At 42.2% G+C, this 26,058-nt stretch overlaps 1 protein-coding gene across 1 annotated transcript in view; it reads left to right on the top strand.

Annotated features, from left to right (window-relative positions):
- lrp1aa (low density lipoprotein receptor-related protein 1Aa) overlaps positions 1 to 26,058 on the top strand; it is a 396,987-nt gene that overhangs the window by 85,892 nt on the left and 285,037 nt on the right. The window contains exons 3-6 of the mRNA XM_051676564.1: positions 4,786 to 4,923; positions 20,021 to 20,140; positions 20,883 to 21,011; positions 22,864 to 23,124. Coding sequence (XP_051532524.1) covers positions 4,786 to 4,923; positions 20,021 to 20,140; positions 20,883 to 21,011; positions 22,864 to 23,124 — 648 coding nt within the window. The remainder of the gene's footprint in view (positions 1 to 4,785; positions 4,924 to 20,020; positions 20,141 to 20,882; positions 21,012 to 22,863; positions 23,125 to 26,058) is intronic.

Genomic DNA, 26,058 nt, shown 5'->3' with positions numbered 1-26,058 from the left:
CAAAGAACAAACAGCGCTGGATGAAGTGGATATTTACCTACAACTGAACACCGAACTTGTTGTTGCGGCCCCCGGACCCCCCTAGAGAATAAATGCCCGGTTACACAAATTCTTCTGTGTTCAGGATTGGATCATGCTCAGTCAACCCCGTTGCCTTTTCAAAGTATACTCTTTTGACTGCGAGCGAATACAAACATGTTCAACGCAAGTGCTCTATGACTGCTTTGTGATGCTCTTTTAGAACAGTCAACAGCAGGTGCATGCGCACAGATGAAGACTGTCTGTGTCGAGCATCAAATTTACATGGATTTCCGAATTTCTTAGTATTTGGTAAGTGGAAATTCTGTAATATTTGTACATTTTTCAACTTCATACTAATTTTTTGTGCTGATATAATATGTATTAATAGTATTAAATACAGTACTATTGAATTATAAATTAGTTTAAATTAGAGGCATTTTCACTTGTGGACCACAGTGTATGTTAGAAAAATTTTCAAAAGATTAAAAAAATTAATAAATAAATAAAAAACTGAATAAAAATTAATCCTCAGTCAAAAATAGAATAGGCTTACAGACATAAAGATTTTTGTCTAGTGGTATTGTGGTGGAGATTTTGATTAATCTCTGTGACTCGAGTCTTTTGAATTCATTTTCCAAAAAGATTTGTTTACTGATTCGTTCAGTGACAGTTTCTGCAAATTACACCTTTGTGCCAGTAGGTGGCGACATTATTAAGAATGTTCCAGTCCTGGGTATTGCTGTATGGGTGTACAGAGTGGTTGTTAGTGCATTGCTCTGTGATTGCTAGTTGGAATGTGTAAATCATGTAAATCAAACTTGTTTTTATAAATGACATGTTGGTGGGTCGTCTGTCTGAACGACTAGTATTATGGAAGCCCTAATTAGGCTTATTTAGCGTCATGCCCACCAAACTTTGATCAGACATGTTTCTTATAGGGCTTTCCTATAGGATGTGCTCTTATGTTCAAAGACAGTTGAACATAGGACAACTCAGTAGAACAGCAGCACTCAGCAGTCTTGAGACTCGTTTAGTTGAACTGTTTTTGACACACCATCTTGAAAGGATAGGTACTATCATTTTTCTTTTTTTAAGACATTGCAGCCATTTGTCTCATTATGCATGAGTTCTCATGAGTTTTGATAACCCCCATCTCATAGCGTAACAGAACAGCTACATAATATATCATCACTGGTGTGTGTTTTTACTGACGCTGTATTAATGATCTCATCAACAAGATGTTCAGAGAACATTTGTTTTGCTCATTTCTGGTCAGCTTAGGGACTTTTGGTCTGTGTTCAACCCACAGCCGGTGTTCTGTCCAATCTAGAACCGATGAAGACTTCAGACACAAACAAAGATTATTCCATGACTCACAAGTACATGACCACACATTTATGGACACAGTCATAATACAACCTGTAAACTGGGATTTTTTAGAAAAATAGTGTATGAAAGCAGTTTCAAAGCATGAAAAATATTACCATAGAAGGAAAGGTATAAAACAGGTAAGTGGGACACTCTCTGACATTTTTTAAAAAATGATACAAATGGCTACAATTTACATCTGCCCAAACTTTTTTATTACAAACTTAATGCCTTCTTCTTCTTTTTTTTTTTACAGAAGAATATGCATAATGATAGATAGATAGAGAGATAGATAGTTGTCACGTCTAGATGTGTTTTTGTTCATGTATTGTGTTAATGTCTTTTATTTTGAAAAGTGTTTCCATGTCAAGTCATGTGATTATCCTGTTTCCCTCATGTTCATGTGTCTTGTACCCATTGGTTATAGTCTTGTTATTAGTTCAGTCTTGTGATTGGTTGTCTTGTTTACTTGTTACCCATGTCTTTGTATTTAAGCCCTTATGTTTGCCATTGTCTCTTTTTAGGTATTGTTAATGTATGTCGTTTGGATGTTAAGTCAAGTCAAGTCAAGTCTAGTCTAGTCTAGTCTAGTATAGTTCAGTTCATCCCAGCTGTCCGGAAAAGGAGGAGAAGGAAAAGGACACCTTTTCCCCAGTCTCAGCCTGTACTCTCGACCACAGAGGTCGTTCCCCTGTCTCTGCCTGTACTCACGACCATGGAGGTCGTTCTCCAGTCTCTGCCTGTACTCACGACCACGGAGGTCGTTCCCCAGTCTCAGCCTGTACTCACGACCATGGAGGTTATTCCCCAGTCTCAGCCTGTACTCACGACCACAGAGGTCGTTCCCAAGTCTCTGCCAGGGTTCACGACCACGGAGGTCGTTCCCAAGTCTCTGCCAGGGTTCACGACCACAGAGGTCGTTCCCAAGTCTCTGCCCATGTTCATGACCACAGAGGTCGTTCCCAAGTCTCTGCACATGTTCACGACCACGGAGGTCGTTCCAGAGTCTCTGCCAGTGTTCACGACCACGGAGGTTGTTGCCAAGTCTCTGCCAGTGTTCCCGACCACAGAGGTCATTCCCAAGTCTCTGCTCATGCTCACAAACACGGAGGTCATTTCCCAGTCATTCAGGACTCTTAGCCTCGAGCCTTCCACGGCTCTGCCTTCCACAGCTTCGCCCCTCGAGGCTCCCATGGCTCTGCTTTCCATGGCTTCGCCCCTTGAGCCTCCCACGGCTCTGCCTTCCACTGCAACGCCTCAGTCAGCTCCATGCCATGTCACAGCCACGCCTCGGCCTGCTCAATGCCATGTCACAGCCATGCCTGAGTCAGCTCCATGCCATGTTACAGCCACGCCAGAGTCTGCTCCCTGCCATGTCACAGCCATGCCTGAGTCAGCTCCCTGCAATGTCACAGCCACGCCTAAGTCTGCTCCAGGTCATGTCACAGCAATGCCTCAGCCTGCTCTATGCCATGTCACAGCAATGCCTGAGCCTGTCACAATCACGCCTCAGTCTGCTTCACGCCATGTCATAGCCGAACCTCAGTCTGGTCCATGCTATGTCAGAGCCAAGCTTCAGTCTGCTCCATGCCATGTCTTAGCCAAGCCCCAGACTGTTCTATGCCATGTCACAAGCGAGCCTTTGCTCCACAGTCCAGGCCCGCCTCTGCTCCACGGTCCAGGCCCGCCTCCGCTCTACGAGCCAGTGCTCACGCCTGCCACGGCCAACGAGTCAGCATCCACGCCTACCATGGCCAAGTCAGTGATCCTGCCGTACCATGTTACCACGTCATGTAGCCACGTCAATTCGCCACAGCCCCCCCCTCGGTTCCCTCATAATAAACTTTGTGTTTATGTTTTGGGGTGTTGGGAGCCGCCCCTAGTGGGGGGGATATGTCACGTCTAGATGTGTTTTTGTTCATGTTTTGTGTTAATGTCTTTTATTTTGAAAAGTGTTTCCATGTCAAGTCATGTGATTTATCCTGTTTCCCTCATGTTCATGTGTCCTGTTCCCATTGGTTATAGTCTTGTTATTAATTATGTTATGTCACTGGTTCATGGTCATTGTCTTGTTATCTTGTTTATTAGTTCAGTCTTGTGATTGGTTGTCTTGTTTACTCGTTACCCATGTCTGTGTATTTAAGCCCTTATGTTTGCCATTGTCTCTTGTCAGGTATTGTTAATGTACGTTGTTTGGATGTCAAGTCAAGTCTAGAACATGTTTATGTTTTGTTTTGTTTTATAGTCAAGTCTAGAGTCAAGTCAAGTTTATAGTTAAGATTCATGTTTCCTGTTCATGTTTATGTTTATGTTTTCACATCTTGGGTTTCCAGTTTATGGATTTACTGCACCATGTAAATAAACTGCACATGGGTTCTGCTTAATTACCATCTTCGTCTGCCTGTCATTGCCAGCAATGTTACATTTGATTTTAACTGATTTTTTTTTTTCTGCTGAAGTTTATAGATTGTAATGGTTTAAACATGCATTTTTATGTGTGTCTTGTGGAGTATTTTGCACCAAAAAAATCAATTGCTTGTTACGTTAGTTATACAAATCGCAAAATGTACTGTTAGCCTTCAAAAAAAAAAAAAAAAAAAAAAGGATACAAATATACACAAAGAAAATAACTTTATCTTTAATATTCTCATACATATCCGTTTTCAATCTTATTAGAGGGAAGACATTTCTGTGATGTTATTTCAGTTCTGTTAAAATGTTACACTGACACTTATGTTGTGTTTTGTTAAGGAGAGTATCTAATTAAAGGAACATTCCAGGTTCGATGCAAGTTAAGGTTAATCGACAGCGTGGCAAAAAAAACTCGAGGTTACAGTGAGGCACTTACAATGGAAGTGAATGGGGAAAATTTTTGGAGGGTTTAAAGGCAGAAATGTGAAGCTTATAATTTTATCAAAGCACTTACATTAATTGCAATGTTTACAGCGTTACATTGTTATACGAAGTTTAAAAAATTTGCTAACACTTTACACAGCAAAGGTTAGTAAGCGATTTTATCACACTAAAATCATGGTGACTTGCATATTGTTTATATTTTGTGACTATACCTTTGGGGGGGGGGGTTTGTTTGTTTGTTTGTTTTTTGTTTTGTTTGTGTTTTTTGTTTTGTTTTTTTTTAAAGAAAGGAGAGACAAGTCGACATAACGTGATGGAGCATGTGCTTTTCCCACCAGACCGTGCCACTAGCTTATAATCATTTTATTATTGTAGTTATAGAAACACCACAGGACCGCAAAGGACATGAAGGACATGAAGCTTTCAAAATCACTATTCTAAAGACTACAAAACATGATAAATGTGTGTAACAGTAACATGTAGTAGGATAGTGTACTATTATTGTGTGTAAACTGATGTTATGTGATGTGCCTCTTTCAGGTCCTCATAACCGTGTGTCGCGGTGTCCTCCTAATGAGCATCAGTGTTTTGGATCAGATATGTGTGTTCACATGAGTAAACTGTGTAACGGAGTGCCAGACTGCACTGATGGAGAAGACGAGGGCCCGCACTGCAGAGGTAACAACTACTACGTCATCATCACAAACTTCAGTATTGTTTTTTTTGTTTTTGTTTTTCATTATGCAGATATATTGTGTGATAGTAGATTTTTTTTTTCTAAATATTAATTAATTTCATTTATTAAAAACAAGAAATAATTTGCTATTTAAAATATTTACATTTTACACAACTAAGTTAACTAGATGCAAGTAGACTTAACTCAGATTTGCTATTTAAATGTTGTTGTTTCAACTTAATAATTTTACACAAATGGACTCAAATTTAGGTCATACAACAACACAGCTTAAATAATGAAGGTTATAACAGATTTTATGTCAATCATTAAATAAACTTATCTCTCCACAGAAATGCATATGCATAACTGTTCTTCAGTTGCACATGCACAAGGAGAACTAAGATTGTGTTAACAGGGTCCATCTTGGTCAAACAGTACACAGATTACCCTACTGGTGACATCACACACATTTTTAATAACGTCTATTTAAATTCCCCTATATGTTCCCTTTTACCAAGGAAACATAATTAATTCAAGTGCAAGGCATTGTGGATATTGCCTGAAGCCTAAATATTGTACTCAATAGTTTGAGTTAATAACACTTAAAATCTCAAATCTATGGATTTTTAAGAAAAATAAGTTCACAGAACTTAGATGTTTGAGTTATGAGCCCAAAACTTAACATTTCATGTAATGTTTAATTAAGACAACTTAATTATTCCAGTAATGACAACATTAGTATTTAAAGTGCTGTTGTTGGGGAGTGGTTTTAGATTTACCTTTTTCAAATAAACGGCAAAAGGTTTGGTTCATAATGCAGCTCATTCTGGCCAAGAACTGCCTCTAAGACATTCTGACTTACAAAGCAAACAACCACAGTCATTTTGTTTTTACATGTCATTTAGAGGAAAGCTTTTAAATAGAGTGGCATGAAAAATTCATTTAAATAATTGAACAACAGTCTCCACCAGTTCTTTACAGAGAAAAAAACACCAAAAATGTGATCACTTTGTGATCATAATTTTATTTTATTTATTTTTTGGACAGATTTTTTCACTCATATAACCTTAAAAAAAACAGCAGAATATACAGTCTTGCTCATTGATACCTAGTTCACAAAAAAATCACAGTGATTTCCATCACATCCTGTAACAACCTCAGCTCATGGTAGGTCTGTATTGAATGAATTTGATTTTTATTTCCAGAACCCTACTGTTATGATAATAATGAATGTTATCTAAATTTGAAATGTGATTGAAATCATGAAGTATTGGTTTTAAGTGGTGGGAAGTGTTATTGACCCTCTATTTTAAGAGGGTTTCAACATATGGGCTGATAAGATTATCTCAGAATTTCCAAAGATCAGCCAAATTAAAACAATAAGCCATGACTACAGGTCAACAACAGTGGCGTGTGGTGGATTTTTGAAATGAGTTTTTTTTTTTTTTAAGTCTAATGTACATTTATATTTCAGTTTACACAAATGCCTTTAGTATGTATGTTGATGTAGGCTATGGTTTACACTGATAGAAATATCATATACTTGCACATACTGTATACAGTACAGTATGCAAAAACATAATTTTCAGAATACTAAAACCAAAATCTGATTTCATACATGTAACATATTTTATATTGTCCCAAATAATAGTGGAATATGTATATGTAGCCTACATCTATGTCCAAATAAATGTACTATAGTTTTATACATATTTTCATGGCCATATATCAGATTTTTGTATGGGAGTGAATATGAAATACAGTTTATCTTACAGTGTTTATAAGCATACTATAACATCTTTGTATGTTCATATTACAGTAAGTCAAATCAAAGACTTATCAAGTTAATGCGTTTTATTATAATAATTTGTTTTTACATTGCTCCAAAAATGGCAACAATAATACAGCAACAAGCTTGTTTCATGTATCTTTTATCTGTTTGCCTATTATTTTTTTATAGTCACTTTATTTTCAGATCAGTCACCATCTACTCCTCTGTAATAATGGCATGGTGGCACGGAGCTGTACTGTTAAGGAGTGCTCAATAAAAGCCGGCTCACTGACACACTATTACATATTTCATTTATGTGATGTCCGAGTTGATCGTACCATTCATAACGGTTTGCTGAGACCCGCTGGTAGAGCATTAGAGGTGAGCATTATCGCATTAATTGATTGACAGTGTGACTAGAAAATCAGTGCTAAGTAGAATCAATATCTCCCCTAATGTAGTCTCAGCCTCAGACCGCAGGCCCACGGACTGACCACAGTCCGTTCTTTGCCATTTTAGTCAAAGCTACGAAAGACTGGCCCTCACGTTGTGCCTGTATTTCACAGTTACCCCCCTCACATACACATCATGACAGTGTTCAATGAGATCGCAGTGGGGTGAAGGGACACTGCCTCACTCTGAAACTTTATCCGCTGATGTCACTGTTTGACACATTTACTTTGGAAATATGACTGCTATAAAAATTATTTGTTTTATTTATGTACAGTTGATTATTTTTCTCACCCAAATTTTTTGAGGAGGCACTGCCTCCCTTGCCTCTTTGGAGAAAATGCCACTGGTCAACAAGATCACACGAGAAATCAACACACGGCTTTAGAATGTTCACGTGCCCTGAAATTGATCCCATTCTGTCAAATTATTGACATGCGTCATCCCCCAATTAGACATTTTTGCATTAATTCAAACATGTCCACCTTTTACTGTGGTGCTACAAATAGCATGTTGAGTGTGCAGTGTCTGAGATATGGGTTCTTGTCCTATGGAAACCAGAAAGTAACAGCGCTCACATAAACAATTTGGAGGACCCGGAGGTTGCATTTTCATCTAAAATAAAATTTTTACTCCACTGACGGTTAGGATTATGGTTGGGGTTTGAGTTAGGAAGTGGGGTTACTGAAATATGCATTCCTGTTGAGTGTATTACGTATGTCCTTTACAACTAAAAATACTCGCTTTTAACGCCACCCTGTGGACATTTCACATCAACAGCACTTCCATCTTTGGCCACTGGTGGCTGTGATTTGAATATCAATAAGTACAGACTGATTTCAGCAGCAGAACTTTTGACCTCCTGTGTGGTCAGTCTGCATATTGAAGGGGTGTTCTTAGGCACGTTGTGAAGCAGACTAATCATACAAATAGTTTGAACAATTACTAAAAAAAAAATTATAATTCTGACAGGTAAAGGGTGGGTCGAGCATGCACATTTTTTTTTTAAGACAATGCAACAGACAAGGATATGATGTCACGCAGGAGGGCCTCTGGTGTGATTAAATAAGACATCACAAATAACAAATATTATTATATTCAAAATGTTCAAATATATTATCTACTCACTTTCCTGCAACAATAAAACATGCAGCTTTGAAATAAGTATTCTTTGTATTGAGCCAAGAGGTCAGGGTGTGATGTTTCGATCTTCTATTGGTAATGTGTCCTCTTGTTATATGGATTCCCAGGTAGTTCACCAATGAACTTTCATCCGGATATTTCTTTACATGAGCTTGTTTTTCCGGTCTCCTGCGTTAGGATGCGTTTGAATGGGAGTGAATGGAGCGCGAAGTGTATTGTAACCGCTTTAACACATCCTGAGCATGGAGTGATACTTATTGAACTACATTTTGGATGTAATTTCTTCTGACAAGAGTGAGTATGTCTGTCACTGGTAACCTCCATACACTTACTTTACCATAGTGTGGTGAAATGTGAAGTTAAGTAAAAATCCCTGTCAAATTTATTTTTAAACCTCAATCCTCTTAAGGATTTGCCAGTGAAGAACTTACTGTGCTTGCTCAACTTACCTACCTTCACACACACACACACACACACACAGACATACACACATAGACACACTGCTGGGCTGTGAAGTGACAGAATGTGAGTGCTCATATGATTGGAATTTTATATAAAGAGCTGTCTGCATATTAGCATAATGCTGAGAGCTGTTAAAGCAATCGTCAGGTTTATTTATTTTCTGTCGGTGTGTTATGCCCCCTGAGTTCTGGGTCAATTTTGTGAGTGTGGGTGTGTATGTACATTTTACCAGGTGCTGTTATATCATGTCAGTAACTCAGCAGTTTGTCAATTTGAAATAAAGATACTATATTATGGAAAACAGGATTCTTGCCATTTTGAAATAAAATGGTGGATCGCAACCCACATCTGAAAAAACAATGCTAAATGCAAATAATAAAATGCAACTTACCATAGAATAATTATAATAGCAAAATATTTAAGACTTATCAACTTTCAGTGCATGGGTGTTTTGCCAAACATATATATATATATATATATATATATATATATATATATATATATATATATATATATATATATATATATATATGTCTTAAATGGATCTACAAAATGTCCAGAGAATGTCCAATTTTCAAAACATTTTCAATACTATAAAAAAGAATAATGGAATAAGATATATTCTGATATATTTTGATGTTTTATTTTTCAAATATCAAAGAGATGATGCAACAAATATTGAACAGGATTCATTAATTCCACACTAAAATTTCATGAGAGGCAACTGGCTGTCAAACACATTTTGAGCCACACATTAAACATAAGCTAGACATAAGCTACACATATTGTATGTATTATCTCAGGCACTTTTTGAATCTAAATAGACACACAAGTTGCATAATTTCAGTAGTACACCTAAATGTCAATAGCCAAATCATACTGTTCATGTGCTACACATGCTACAGTTTACTTACACGTTGCTTTTTCATCAAATAGCAATGTCAAATGTAAATCAAGTCAATCACTGAAACATCAGCGCCTCCTTTAGTAACAAATAGCATGTATAATACAGTATGTATGTATACACACATATGGGATACTGATAATTCACCATTGTCACAAAGAAAATCAACAATATAGTTGTCATTTGTATGAATGTAGTACTCATTTGTCTTGTACTATCCAGATGAGGTATTTTTTAAGAAATACTGTATGTATCCTGTGATAGTAAACTTATACAGATATGAAATAATCATAAAAATATGATTTATTGAAGCGCAAAAAACACCCAACACTATTACATATCTCGGGGCTTCAATGACTCATACATTGGTAATACAGCAGTTATAAAAAAAATGTCTTTTTCAGTCCCACCAGGATTTTGTGGCTCTTTTTTCTGATTATTTCTTCCCAAAATGACTGTATTTGCTGCAGAATTTGCATTTTTTTGTTAATTAAGTAATCATAATAGCCTATACTTGTGTAATTTGTGTCAGTGACTATATAAGTGCAATTGCCTGTAAAAAATGTAGTGCATAACAACTGAGTATGCAGCTAGCAAGCAAAAAATAATTAAAACACATAAAAATAAATTACATTTAAGATGTGAAACCTGTGATATGGCTAATACGAGTTTAACAGAAGACCCTTAATTATTTTTATATGAATATTTTCTGCCTCAGACAATACAAGTAAACTTTGGTGTGGTTAAAATAGTAAACCTACAATAAAATGGTAAACTAAAAACACAAATGAGAATTCAACACTAGGCCTGTCGATATTATTACATCACATGATTGCGATCATTTGATTTAACCGTGTTTATCTGAGAGAACTGCGATTGTTGGGCACTTTAATCACATTGTACTATCCGAATGAGGTATTTCAAGTAAATAATATATAAATGCCAATCATGAATACGTTTCATGAATGTTGTGTCTCATTTTCTGTTGCAACAGTACATGCAATATGTCAGCAATCCAAAATAAATGATGCCATCACCAAGCCGCACCTCGGACCATTTAGAGCAGCTCTTGAAGAGCACGTAAGGATTAAGGACAAGCGATGAGATTCACATTTTATGCGGAACAATTGCGATAATTATGCTAAATTGCAAGCTACTGCAAATTATGTAGACGCTGGTTGAAATTGCTTAAGTTCTTGTGATTGAAAGATCGAAAAATTCTGGAGGGACTGATTTTTTGTTGTTGTTACTATTTAGAAGACACAGGTTGAGGAATACTAAAAAGGTGTGGGCATAACTCCCAAAAAATTGGATGAGGGTACATGTGGTGTAATGTGTTTCTGGGTCACTAAAGACCAGAAGTATTAGTAGTTGTAAAAGGGTTAAAAGGAAGAAGAAAACACTTCCCAAACCTTTGTTGTTAATGTCAAAGTATGTAGAAGCCAAATAAGGCAGATGCCAACTTGGACAGGTTGCATGACATGCCCTCATGCTTGAAAACCATGAACAAAACTATGTAAGATTAAAGAAAATACAACCCAGACTACATTTAGTATTTTGATTGCACACCACTTGATGTCCAATGTAAAATCTGGGTCCTGAAGCAAAACCAGTTGAGAACCTAATATTCACAACTCAAAATGTCCTCCCGGTCCACCCAGATCATTAAGTGAAACTAAGCTGTAAAATACGACTCATTCAGAAATCTTTATTTTTATGATGTTACAACCAGCCCATTTACAGATGACGGCCACATTTACTGTACATATCAACACTGATTCAGTATTCAGCAACTTGACCTTGATGAACTACAGTGTGACGTAAACCGGTACGGAGAGTTTAGACATTAATAACAGTGTTCATTACTTTATTTCACTTTATCATTTATTGTCCATTGATGTGGAAATGTTCCTTTGGCTTCACACCACAATACAAAAACACACAATAATTAGAGACCGAATTAAAAGTAATACATCATAATGCACAAAATCTCATTCATAAATGATCACAATTGCATAACCAAATAAAAATGGTACAAACAATCATTACACTCCTCCACTGAGCAGTCTAATGGTCATAGGTACAGTTGAAGTCAGAAGTTTACATACACTTAGGTTGAAGTCATTAAAACACATTTTTTAACCACTCCACAGATTTAAGATGAGCAAACTATAGTTCCCTATCGATCACTCACTCGACGTTGTGTCGATGTAGTGACACTAGGGGTTCGCTCACCTCTCACCTCTCACCTCTGATTTATTCAGAAAAGGCCAATGAGAATTGGCGAGTGGAATTTGCATACCACTCTCCGCCCCAGATATACAGGTATAAGTCATTCAGACTTGTTCTTCGGAGCCGAATGCACACATTGTGTTCGTCTCGTCATCTCATTCTACGTTCTGCTGGATTTAAGGCGCAGATCAGTGGTCTCACTCTCACATGGTCAAGTGTAGTTCTTCCCCTGGGCACTTCGGCAGCTGAGTTCACAGGTGTAAAAGAGCAGATTTCCTCTAAAAGAGTTTGCACAGATGGTTGGCATCTTTTTAAAGATGTCCTTTCGCCCTTGTGCTAAGGGATGCGGCCATTATCTCTCCCCATCAGACAGCCATGCACGCTGAGACAGCATTTGTGGATGGGACATGTTCTCATTACGAGAATATGCCCATGAGAACATTGTGGTCGCGGCTACCTGTCCACTAAGTACTGTTCTTCTCATCAGTTGCTGTTCATCCAATTTAACATTAAAAATACTTCACATTTATATGGAATGGACTTGATTGACACTATTCCTCAAGAGTCTTAACATTATTAAAATAGGTTTGCTCACTCAATGATTGATCCTTCATACAAGCTTCCAACAATACCATATCATCAGCATACTTGATTAATCTAGCTGTTTGATTCTGAATCTGTAACTCATTGGTATATATTGAAAACAAATCAGGTGACAATACACAACCTTGAGGAGCCACTGTATTTAAGACCAGTTCATTAGAGTTCATGAAAACTCTTTGTGGCTGATCTGAAAGAAAATCTTTAATCCAATGTATCAAATTAAAATTTACATTCAAATTACACAAATGTGATAAATGTGTATGCACCTGCATAGTATTAAAAGCTGAGCTAAAATCAATAAAAAAGAACCCATACATAAGAATTTGAATCTTGTATGTGCTTTGCCATAAAATCACTTAATATAAGTGTGGCATGTTCTGTCCCCCTGTGTGGTCTGTATGCAAATTGTAAGAGATCTAGAACTTTGCAAACTGATGACATCAAATGCTTACACAAAACTCTTTCCATACATTTAGCCAACATTGAAGTCTGAACAACTGATCTGAAATCTTCCAGTAATCTAGCCCCTGATATTTTGGGAATAGGTATTACCGTGGATACCTTCCACGTATGTGGTACAGTTTGAACATTAAGCAATAGTTGAAATAGCTGGGTGAAAGGTCCTTTAAGCTCATAACTACAGAGCTTTAACACCTTACCCCTTAGCCCACCAGGGCCTGGTGCTTTATTAATTTTACTATGGGCCAAGCACTTAGCTACCTCATTTTTTGACAGATGAACTGCAGGGCATGCAGATATTTCTTCAAGAACTTTTTCATTTTTCTTTTTAGCATCTATGGAATCAAATCTGTCAAAAAAACGCTTAATTCATTAACAAAATTTGCACAATCAACTTTTTGGATATTTTATTTTGTCTTGCCTTTTCTTTCACCATCATTGCATTTAATCCTTCCCAAGCCAAGTTTTACATTCCCCCCAAAAAACGTACACTCTATTTTATTTTTAAAATCTATTTTAGCCATCCTTACTTCAGACCGAAATTCCTTCTCTTTTTCCCTGACCATATCATTATTTTCTGTAATAAAAGCAGCCTTGTTTTCATTTAGACACATCTTCAAATCTTTTGTTAGCCATGGCTTATTATTCAGGAAAATGTCATGGTTACTTGTGTGACCTCCATTCCCTGATGGAGGGAACGAGACGTTGTGTCGATGTAGTGACACTAGGGGTCACTCTTGGGAGCCCAAGAAGCCTCTGGTCTTGGATAAAAGACCAATGAAAATTGGCGAGTGGTATTTGCATGCCACTTCCCCGGACATACGGGTATAAAAGGAGCTGGTATGCAACCATTCATTCAGGTTTTATGCTGAGGAGCCGATATAAGGTCCGGCCATTTCAGCGGGTAGTTCAGCGTTGTGGCAGGAGGGACACAATGTCTTGTTCCCTCCATCAGGGAACGGAGGTTACACAAGTAACCATGACATTCCCTATCTGTCACTCACTCGACGTTGTGTCGATGTAGTGACATTAGGGGTCCCTATACGAAACGCCACAATTGGCTGAACTGTGTTACGTGAACTGGCGGTGTGTGGTGGGCAGACTACTGTGTGCCTCATAGCCAACACACCAGGTCGACATGTAACCACCCCCAACATAGTTATGAGTGTCGAACGGCCCTTTGGGGACAAGTCGACTACCCAAAAGATAGAGACAGGCTAACCCAGTCATGGCCTCTTTTCCCCTTCTTTTTTCCACTCCCTAAAAAAGAAGGGGGATTATCTGACTGGGCCGCCAGGTTAGTCGGGGGGTGCCCCTCCCAAGGGGAAGACAACGCGGAGACCACACCTCGCCCAAAGAGAGGGGGGGATATTTAAGTGGAAAAATACGTCACATGGTCTTTCTGACCATGTGGAGAGTCTTCAAGGTAGATCCTACCCAACAGGGGAGGAGTTACTACAAACATGGAGACTGGGGCAGAGGGGCCCTGCCCAAGGAAGACGCAGTTTGCCAACAGGGAAACGAACTAACGGAAGATATATATTGCATGGGGTTAGCCTTACAGGGAACTTCCACATGCAGAGCACCTTCCCCAGAACAGGGCAATTAGTTAGCACGTGTACTGGGCCGGCAGCGAGTCTCTCCGAAAACTCGACTGCCACAGGGCTCGGAGGAAGTCAACCAGGGAACAAAGTTTGTGAACACTACTGGAAATTAATGGCGCACGTCTTCAGCTCAAAAGGAGGTGCAAGGTGCTATGTGCAAGCAATACACCCGGCTGACTATCCCGGGCTTATCCGCTTGTATTGCGTGCCACTACCTGGGATGAAACCGGTTCCACCCGGAGGTTGTAGAACCTTGCAAAGGTGTTGGGTGTTGCCCAGCCTGCTGCTCTGCAATTGTCTGTTGGAGAGGCACCCCTGGCCAGGGCCCAGGAGGATGCTACACCCCTGGTAGAATGGGCTTGTAGCCCTACTGGGGGCGGCATGTCCTGGGCGTGATATGCCATAGTTATGGTGTCAATGAGCCAGTGGGCGATTCTCTGCTTGGAGGCAGCACTTCCTTTCCGCTGTGCACCAGAGCAGACAAAGAGCTGCTCAGAGATCCTAAAGCTCTGCGTGCGATCCCAATAGATGCGTAAAGCATGCTCACAGCAACGACAGGGCAGGGTCTGCCTCCTCCTGGGGCAGTGCTTGCAGGTTCACCACCTGGTCCCTAAAAGGGGTCGTGGGAACCTTGGGCACATAGCCCGGTCGGGGTCTAAGGATCACGTGAGAGTAGCCCGGACCGAACTCCAGGCACGTTTCGCTGACAGAGAATGCTTGCAGGTCTCCTACACTCTTGATGGAAGTGAGTGCAGTCAGGAGGGCAGTCTTCAAGGAGAGTGCCTTAAGCTCAGCTGACTGCAAAGGCTCAAAGGGGGCTCTCTGTAGACCCTGAAGAAGTAGGCACTTCTGTAGGCTCTTCCGTGTCCCGTTCAGGGGCCAGACATGGAGATTCCAGAGGTCTGGTCGCGGGTGCCAGATGGTGCCCTGTCCCTGAGAAAGAAGATCCTTCCTCAAGGGAATTCGCCAGTAGGGTGCTACCAGGATGACCTGCTCCTCATCCTCCCTGACCTTGCACAGGGTCTGTGCAAGTAGGCTCACTGGGGGAAAACGCATATTTGCATATGCCAGGGGGCCGGCTATGTGCCAGCACGTTTATGCCAAGGGGGGCCTCGGTCAGGGCGTAACCAGAGTGGGCAGTGAGGAGGATTCTTGGGAGGCGAACAGGTGCACCTGTGCCTGTCCGAATCGACTCCAAATCAGCTGGACCACCTGAGGGTGGAGTCTCCACTCTCCCCTGAGGGTAACCTGTCGTGACAGCGCGTCCGCTGTAGTGTTGAGGTTGCCCAGGATGTGAATGGCTCGCAATGACATGAAGTGCTGCTGACTCCAGAGGAGGAGACGGCGGGCGAGTTGACCGCCTTGGCGGTTGACATATGCTACCGTTGCTGTGTTGTCTGTCTGAACTAACACGTGCTTGCCCTGGATCAATGGCCGAAACCTCCGCAGGGCGAGCAGATATGCCAACAACTTGAGGCAGTTGATGTGCCAATGCAGTCGCAGGCCCGTCCACAAGCCGGCGGCTGCATGCCCGTTGCAATCAGCGCCCCAGCCCTTTTTGGAGGTGACCGTCGTGACCACGACGCGCCTGGAGACCAGTTCTAGGGGAACACCTGCCCATAGAAATGAGAGGTCGGTCCAAGGGCTGAAAAGACGATGACAGACCGGCGTGATGACCACGCGATGTGTCCCGCGGTGCCATGCCCATCTCGGGACTCGAGTCTGAAGCCAGTGCTGAAGCGGTCTCATATGCATCAACCCGAGCGGTGTGGCCACCGCTGAGGATGCCATATGCCCCAGGAGCCTCTGAAAAAGTTTCAGTGGAACCGCTGTTTTCTGTTTGAACGCCTTCAAACAGAACAACACCGACTGGGCGTGCTCGTTCGTGAGGCGTGCTGTCAAAGAGACCGAGTCCAACTCCAAACCGAGAAAAGAGATGCTCTGAACCGGGAGGAGCTTGCTCTTTTCCTGGTTGACCCGAAGCCCTAGTCGGCTGAGGTGTGAGAGCACCAAGTCCCTGTGTGTGCACAACATGTCCCGAGAGTGAGCTAAGATTAGCCAGTCGTCGAGATAGTTGAGAATGCGAATGCCCACCTCCCTTAGCGGGGCAAGGACTGCCTCTGCGACCTTCGTGAAGATGTGAGGAGACAGGGACAGGCCAGAAGGGAGGACCTTGTACTGATATGCCTGACCCTCGATTGCAAACCGCAGGAAGGGTCTGTGTCGAGGAAGGATCAAGACGTGGATGTACGCGTCTTTCAGGTCTACCACCACGAACCAATCTTGATGCTGGACGCTCGCCACAATGCGTTTTTGCGTCTGCATCTTGAACGGGAGTCTGTGTAAAGCCCAGTTCAGTACTCACAGGTCCAAGATTGTCCACAACCCACTGCCTTTTTTCAGTACGATGAAGTAGGGGCTGTAAAACCCCTTCTTCATCTCGGCTGGAGGGACAGGTTCTATCGCACCCTTTTGTAGGAGAGTAGCGATCTCCGCGCAAGGTAGCTGCGTTTTTGTCTCGCTGAACCTGGGCGGACGCCCGGCGAACTGAATCGCGTAGCCGAGTTGGTCGGTCTGGACCAGCCATCGCGACGGATTGAAAAGCGCAAGCCACGTGTCCAAGTTCCGCACAAGGGGGACCAAAGGGACAACATCGTCGGACGTACCGGCAGGTGGGGCCTCGCGGCGGGGCAGAGCTCGAGGTGCCACACCATGTCGTGGCCGTGCTGAGTCTAAGGACATCGAAGCATTTACCTGGTTCCTTGTGACCACCCCCGGAACAGCCTGGGACGGGGGAGGAAGAGGCCTGTCCTCGTGACCCATGTAGACTGTCACATCGGGGGTGGATTTGTGCCACAGCTGGGCGCTCAGGGGCGGGAGACCGCCGCTGGAGCGCCAAACCTGCCAAATAGAGTGGTGGACGGTGGTCGTGATGACGGCCGTGCACACCGGATACATGACCCAGGGAACAAGGAAACCGCTCTTGCTGAACTCTTGAGTACAGCAGCCACTTGGGCATGCAGTGCAATTAAATGCAAAAGGTAACAAAAAGATGGAGAGGTCTGCTTACCAGCTCCAGAGCAGCGGGTTTTCTTCATCCTTGGGTCGCCCGTCTCAAGGGAGCTTTGAAGCCTTTCACGGGTTCTGGGCGGCCGCGAGACAGGTGGCGTCTGCTTCCTGCGGTGGGCTCCACGCCGGGGCCGGGCCGAAGGAGTGGGCTGCGGCAGAGCCGGTGCAGTCACCGCAGGGGGACGCCCTAGGCGACGAGTAGATGGGGTGCAGGATCTTGAGCCGCGCCGGGGCAGGATATGCCAGATAGCCTCCGTCTACTGCTCCACCGTCGAGAACTGCTGGGCAAAGTCCTTGATGGTGTCGCCGAATAGGCCAGCCTGGGAGATGGGGGTAGCAAGGAATCGTGTCCTATTGGCCTCACCCATCTCGACCAGGTTGAGCCAAAGTTGGCGCTCCTGGACCACTAATGTGGACATCATCCGCCCGAGAGACCGCACCGTGACCTCCCTCTCTCGAAGTGCGAGGCCGGTCGCCGAGCGCAGTTCCTGCATCAATCCCGGGGCGCAACTACCCTCGTGCAGTTCCTTTAGCGCCTTGGCGGACTTGCAGGAAAGCCATGGTGTGCAGGGCAGAGGCGGCTTGTCCAGCGGCACAGTAGGCCTTGGCCGTCAGAGACGATGTAAACCTACAGGCCTTGGACGGGTGCTTTTGGCACCCACGCCAGGTGGCGGCGCTCTGCGGGCATAGGTGCACCGCGAGCGCCTTTATCCACCGGGGGATTGCCGATAGCTGTGTGGTATGTGTAAACCTCACTCCCCTGGCCTCAAGAGGCACACTAGCGAATGATGCTAGAGGCTGTAGCCTTTAGCCTCCTCGTTAACGCGCCCGCCTCCCATGCCGGAGACACCGGTATGAATCCTGCTCAGAGCGGGACTGGTTACAGTGGTGCCGTGACCCGGATGGGAGTGAGGTTTAAGGGGGTGAGTGTAATGGGAGCCAGCTGATACATGATAGCTTTGCGGTATGTGTAAACCTCACTCCCCTGGCCTCAAGAGGCATGCTAGAGGCTGTAGCGAGTCAAGCAGGACCAGTTACATAGGCATTTGTTATGTTCCCAAAACACTTATCCAGAATTCGTGTTGAACGCGCGGGACAGGTAAAACAATATATTGCTGTAGAGATGGAAGATGTGCGGACAAATCACAGTTATTAAAGTCACTTTGGCGTTATTTGGTCTCGGCACATAGACAAGAATCACTGTAATCTGTCCAAACTCGGTAGATAAAAAGGTCTCATTGCAACTGAAACAATCTCATAGTCCAGAGTACAGATTTTTTCCAGTATTTTATACTATGTTGCCCAAGTATTATCCAGGTATAAACAAAGTCCTCCACCAATTGATTTCCCCGCTGTCATTGCGATCTGCTCTGATAACAGTAGCCTATATCACTTGAGGCTGATATTGCAATTGATCTCATTCAACCAAGTTTCTTTTAAACATATAAGATTGCTACTTCTAAATAGATCTACTGTTTCTGTCCGTACTATTAATTCATCAAGTTTATTGTTTAAAGAGCGGACAGTCGAAAGAGTTATTATGGGGAGTGGATGGCGAGTCCCACGTCTGCGCAGTCTATTTTTAACGCCACCTCTCGAACCCCGTTTCTTAGTACATTTTTTATATTGTCTCATCTTCCTGTCCTCCTCCTGGTTTAATATAGACGGGGAATATCCATCCAAAATTATCTAGTTCTCCATCAGGGGCAAGAACTCCCTTATTGAGAGTAAGAAATCCTGTGAATAAATCCGCACAGGTGCGCAAATGCCATTGTTACCGAGAGCTGGAATGTTTTCCCAGATAAAAATCTAAATCAAAAGGCCCAAAACAATACATTTTCCAGAATGTTTCATCTTCATTTGATTATTCCATCTGTCAATCAGTATTGGATAACAACACGAAATACAAAAAACAAACAAAAAGGACAAGCAAACAAGCTGAGAAGCACAGGGTCAGCAGCTTGGCCGTGCCCCCGGAATTCAATTTGATGGAAATGTGTTACATAAAGAAGTCTACATAAAGAGTTTACATAAAGAAGTCTAAAAGGCAATAGTAAAAACAACGAGCTGAATTCTAAGTGGCAGAGAAAGTGTGGAAAATGGTCATGAAAAATGAAATGATGACTATTTTTTGATTAAATAAACCTTGACTAACATTATAAGTGAACTTAATGGGGGAAAGAACAAATATGATACAAAAGTGCACAATATGACCCCTAAAACAAATAAATTACAGTAGATGTCTTCTGGATTCTAGTGCATAATCTGACTCTGCAGCATTGTAAATCTACTATATAATCATTTTTGAAAATGCTTTTTGATAGTTTTTTGTTAGTTGTTTTGAATTCTACAGACTTTATATGATATTTTTCTCTCTCTGTCTTTTCTTCTGATCTCTGTAGAACTGGAAATCAACTGTACTCTTGCTGGTTGCCAGGACAACTGTGCTGTTACACAGACCGGCCCTGTGTGTTACTGTAAGAGTGGTTATGAGATCAGCCAAGACGCAAAAAACTGTAAAGGTTAGTTATATGTGTAAACGCACATTAACACTGGCAAAAATACACACAATTTTTGTAAACGCACACAGGGAAGCACAGATATACACATTTTGGCTGATATGCAATAATTATTTTTTATGTCATGGCCAATATTATAATTATATTTATTGCAATAGTTAGTTGTGGTCCAATAATATGATTGTACAAGCACTGTTACATGATATTTAGTGAACCACACTAGAATGTTTTGCTGTACGTATCACTCCACCAAGTGTCTGTGTTTATGTACAATCTATGGTTCGCAACATTGTAACCAAACTACTTTCGTTAACAGCAAAAATAAATAAAATAACTGGCCATATTGTATCTGAAACTTAATTTACTTGATATTAATGTCTAGTTTATAGAACACTTGTATAAAAGCAATATCATACTCACAAATGTGCTGTTGGATTGTAGTGTATGTAGAAAAGATATTAGAGAGATTAAGTAGAATAACTGTTTAGTGCTGTTGAAACATGCCATAGAAAATTACTCTGTGATTCTGAAAAAAATAAGCTATAGGTTCACAAATATACTGTATCATTATCATGTATCTTTAATTACAAATATTCTAGTCTGATGTATATGCATAGTCTCAGTCGACATTTCACTTTAAATAATATGACTTAGTGAACTTTTTTACATACCTGTTTGTTCTTGAAATGTTTTATTTGCTTAGAGGGTCTGATTTTGTTCCTTTATTGTGTCTGTGTGGGATCAGATTTTGATGAGTGTACGATATATGGCACCTGCAGTCAGACATGTACGAACACAGATGGATCGTACACCTGCTCCTGTGTGGAAGGTTATCTAGTCCAACCAGATAACCGCTCCTGCAAGGCCAAGAATGGTAAGACAAACATAACCACCCAAGATTAGATAAAACAAAGCTTCATTTCCTTTTTCCTCTGATTAGCTGTATTTATATCCACACCAGCCCATTTCTTCTAATGTATCAGTTCAGTTCACTGCAAAAATCATTGTATTTTTTCTTAATTTCCAGTTAAAATATATATTAATATAAAAAATCTCTAATATTTAAAACTATTTAATTATTTGTTAAATATCATAAATAAAAATATCTATACATGTATTATATGTAACATATAAAATGCTACATTTAATAAATCTGTATTAAAGATTATATTTATAAATATAAATAGTAAAAATTTACTTTTGGCAGATAAATGTTTATTGTTTTAATTTTCTTTGGAAAAAAATTATAATGATAATTCACTCATGGAGTAAGACCATTTTTTTTTTTTTTATTATTAAAAAAAAAAACAAAATATGAAAACAAGTCTCAAAGGAATAGTACACCCAAAAAGGATAATTCTGTCATCATTTACTCACTCTTATACCATCTCAATCTTGCATGACTTTCTTTCTCTTACGGAACACAAACTAAAGATATTTTAATGGAGATATCATTTGAATAAATCCATACAATGCAGGTCAATGTGGATTAACACTTCCAAGCTTCAAACCAGATGTAAAGGCAGCATAAATGTAATCCAAATGACTCAAGTGGTTTAATCCATGTCTTCTGAAGTGATACGATCATTTTGGGGAGAGAACAGACCAAAATGTAACTCTTTTTTCACTACAGGCCTAAATCTTGCCATCTGCAGTCTTCTAGACATGATCATGATTTGAAGCTTGATTGCACTTTTTTTTTACGCACATGCAGAGCGCTGTTCACTGTGTCATGCGTCACAGTGAGTCATATGAATTTTATGCTGCCTTTATGTCCTTTTTTGAGCTTGGAAATGTTGGACACCATTGACTTGCATTGTATGAATATATTCACATTATATTTCCATCAAAATATCTTTGTTTGTGTTCCGCAGAAAAAAGAAAGTCATACAAGTTTAAATGGATAGTTCACCCAAAAATGAAAATTCTCAGTACTCTCCCTCATGTAATCCCAGATGTGTATGACTTTCTCTCTTCTGCTGAACACAACAAACATTTTTAGAAAAATATCTCAGCTCTGTAGGTCCTCACAATGCAAGTGAATGGGTACCAAAATTTAGAAGCTCCAAAGTGCACATAAAGGCAGCATAAAAGTAATCCATAAGAATCCAGTGATTAAATATGTAATTTGAGAAGCAATATGATAGGTGTTGGTGAGAAACAGATCAATATTTAAGTCCTTTTTTACTATAAATTCTCCTTCCTGCCCAGTATGTGGTGATATGCACAAATAATGCAAATCGCTAAAAATAAAAGAAGAATGTGAAAGTGAAAGTGAAGATTTACAGTAAAAAAGGACTTAAATATTGATTTGTTTATCATATTGCTTCTGAAGACATGGATTTAACATCATGGAGTCATATGGATTATTTTATGCTGCCTTTGTGTGCTTTTGGAGCTTCAGAATTTTGGTACCCATTCACTTGCATTGTGAGGACCAACAGATCTGAGATATTCTTAGAAAAATCTTTGTTTGTGTTCAGCAGAAGAAAGAAATTTATTCACATCTTGGACAGCATAAGGGTAAGTAAATTATGAGATATTTATAATTTTTAGGTAAACTATTCTTTTAATATCTTAAGCTATCTATTTTACCTCAATGTGTTTTGTTAAAAGATGTTTTGATATTTTACTGGAAATCAATCCAAAAATACAGATTAAGAAATTTATTTCTGACAGTGTTGTTATAGTGGACTTTAAAGATATTCTCTTCCCGTTTCATGTAGTGCCTGTGGAGCGTCTGCCCGTGTTACTGATTGCAAACTATCAGAACATACAGATTACATCTCTGAGTGGATCAAGCAGCCCATCACTGCACATCAGCACTAAACAGACCACGGCCATGGACTTCCTGTACACACAGGAAACAGTGTGCTGGATCAGCGTGGGTGACTCGCCTGCAAGTACACATCTGAAGTGTGCTAAGATAACTGGACTCAAGAGCTTTACAGAGGAGAGGACCATTAACATCTCCCTCAGCTTGCATCGTAAGTCATGCTGGCAAGATTTGTGTGGTTTGAGTTGTGTGCTTAAGTTGGTGAAATCAAATGATAAAACATGTTTTATCATACTGTTGCATTCGGCCTGAAAGGGATAGTTCACCAAAAAATGAAAATGTCTTTATCATTTACTCACTCAAACACGTATGACTTTCTTTGTACTTTGGAAAACCAAATGTTATGTTAGGCAGTATGTCTATGATGTTTCTTTGAATAAAATGAAAACATAAAGTGTCCAGGTGCTGTCATGCTCAAAAAAATAAAATAAAAAGAAATAAAAAATAGAAAAGAATTGTCAGTATAAGCATTAGCATGAAGACAAGCTCAAAGTGTGTGTGTGGGTGGGTTTGGGTGGTTTACGAGGACATTTTTTTAGGTTACAAACTGGTAATTACATGGGTATTATGCTATAAATGTGGTTTATGAGGACATTTCTAGTGTCCCCGTAATTCAAATCGCTTAAAATACTAAATGATGTTTCCCTATCTGTCACTCACTCGACATTGTGTCGATGTAGTGACACTAGGGGTCACTCTTGGGAGCCCGAAACACCTCTGGTCTTTGATAAAAGGCCAATGAAAATTGGCGAGTGGTATTTGCATGCCACTCCCCCGGACATACGGGTATAAAAGGAGCTGGTATGCTACTACTCATTCAGATTTTCTCTTTGAAGCCGAACGGTCATGCTCACTGAGCTGAATTCCCACGACTGTTCATTCACCTCTGCTGGATCTGACGGAGCATTTCAGCCGCTTCTCCCTCCTCTGCACTGGTGCACTGCAGAGAATGCCCCTGGGCGCTTTGGCAGAAATAAGAGTATATTTCTCTAAAAGAGTATATTTCTCTAAAAGAGCAGCACACACGGAACGTCTTTTTAAAGATGCGTCTTTTTAAAGATGCCTTTCCTTTGTGTGTTATTCCTGGTTGCGCTTGTTATCTCTCGCCTTCTGGCGGTCACGATCACTGTCTTTCGTGTCTGGGCACTGCTCACGCGGAGACAGTGTTCGTGGATGGGTCATGTACTCATTGCGAGAACATGTCCATGGCAACGATGCAGTCGCAGCATACCTTCGTAAGAAAGCAAGCCACCCCAGAGGCTCCCCGCCTCGGTCCTTCTACCCATGGGTATGAGGCCAGCGTGGCTAGCACTGGGGGCTATTTGGGGACCTCAATGGGACTACCTCCGCCGGGTATCTCCCGTGGACCTCCCATTCCCCAGCACGCTCATCTGCCCCGATCAGGCTTCCGGATGAGTCCGCCGGCTCGTCTCATGGCGAGTTCAACCTCTTATTCGGAGCCCGCAAAAGTGATGAGCTCTTGAGCGCAGCATCGAAGAGTGGGCTCGTCCAGTCGGACCCAGAAGCCTCAGCTGGGCTCCTCCCTTTGGGTGTGGTTGCCCGGTCACAGGCTGATGCGGAGATGACGGACATACTTTCCCGGGCAGCCGTGAGCGTCGGGCTAGAGTGGAACCCTCCACTCTCTCCTGAACCCTCATGGCTCGATGATTGGTTCCTGGGCTCCCGGCGCCACTCAAAGCCACGCCCCGCCCCCATTCCTTTCTTCCCGGAAGTGCATGAAGAGCTGACAAGGTCGTGGGAGGCACTTTTTACTGCCTGGTCCCGATCTTTCAGCTTCCCCACCCTCACTACCCTCGATGGTGGGGCAGCCAAGGGCTGTTCAGCAATCCCCCCAGTGGATAAAGGGGCTCGCGGTGCACCTGTGCTCGCAGAGCGCCGCCACCTGGCGCGGGTGCCCAAAGCTCCCATCCAAGGCCTGTAGGTTTACGTCATCTCTGACGGCCAAGGCCTACGGTGCCGCTGGATAAGCTGCCTCCACCCTGCAGGCCATGGCTCTCCTACAAGTCCGCCAAGGTGCTAAAGGAACTGCACGAGGGTAGTTCCGCCCCGGGATTGATGCAGGAACTGCGCTCGGCGACCGACCTCACTCTCCGAGCAACGAAGGTCACGGCGCGGTCTCTCGGGCAGACGATGTCCACATTAGTTGTCCAGGAGCGCCATCTTTGGCTCAACCTGGTCGAGATGGGTGAGGCCGACAAGACACGGTTCCTTAATGCCCCCATCTCCCAGGCTGGCCTATTCGGCGACACCATCGAGGACTTCGCCCAGCAGTTCTCGAAGGTGAAGCAGCAGACGGAGGCTATCCGGCATATCCTGCCCCGACGCGGCTCAAGATCCCGCACCCCGTCTGCTCGTCGCCAAGGGCATCCCCCTGCGGTGACTGCACCGGCTCTGCCGCAGCCCCCTCTGCGATGTCCCTGAACTTAGCACGGCCACGACATGGTGTGGCACCTCAAGCTCCGCCCCGCCACGAGGCCCCACCCACCAGTACATCCAACGAGATTGTCTCTTTGGTCCCCCTTGCGCGGAGCTTGGATGCGTGGCTTGCGCTTTCCAATCCATCGCAATGGCTGGTCCGGACCATCCGACTCGGCTACGCGATTCAGTTCACCAGGCATCCGCCCAGGTTCAGTGGTATCCACTTCACCTTGATGAAGGATGAAAACGCTGCTACCTTGCATGCGGAGATCGCCACCCTCCTACGGAAGGGTGCAATAGAACCTGTCCCTCTGGCCGAGATGAAGAAGGGGTTTTACAGCACCTACTTCATCGTACCGAAAAATGGCGGTGGGTTGCGGCCAATCTTGGACCTGCGAGTACTGAACCGGGCTTTACACAGACTCCCATTCAAGATGCTGATGCAAAAACGCATTCTGGCGAGCAACCGGCATCAAGATTGGTTCGCGGCAGTAGACCTGAAGGACGCGTACTTCCACGTCTTGATTCTACCTCGACACCTACCCTTCCTGTGGTTTGCATTCGAGGGTCAGGCGTATCAGTTCAAGCACTTTCGGGACATGTTGTGTGCACACAGGGACTTGGTGCTCTCACACCTCAGCCGATT

This window comes from Myxocyprinus asiaticus, chromosome 37, assembly GCF_019703515.2.
Source record: "Myxocyprinus asiaticus isolate MX2 ecotype Aquarium Trade chromosome 37, UBuf_Myxa_2, whole genome shotgun sequence".
Lineage (NCBI taxonomy): Eukaryota > Metazoa > Chordata > Actinopteri > Cypriniformes > Catostomidae > Myxocyprinus > Myxocyprinus asiaticus.
This window is presented reverse-complemented; position numbering and strand designations above follow the sequence as displayed.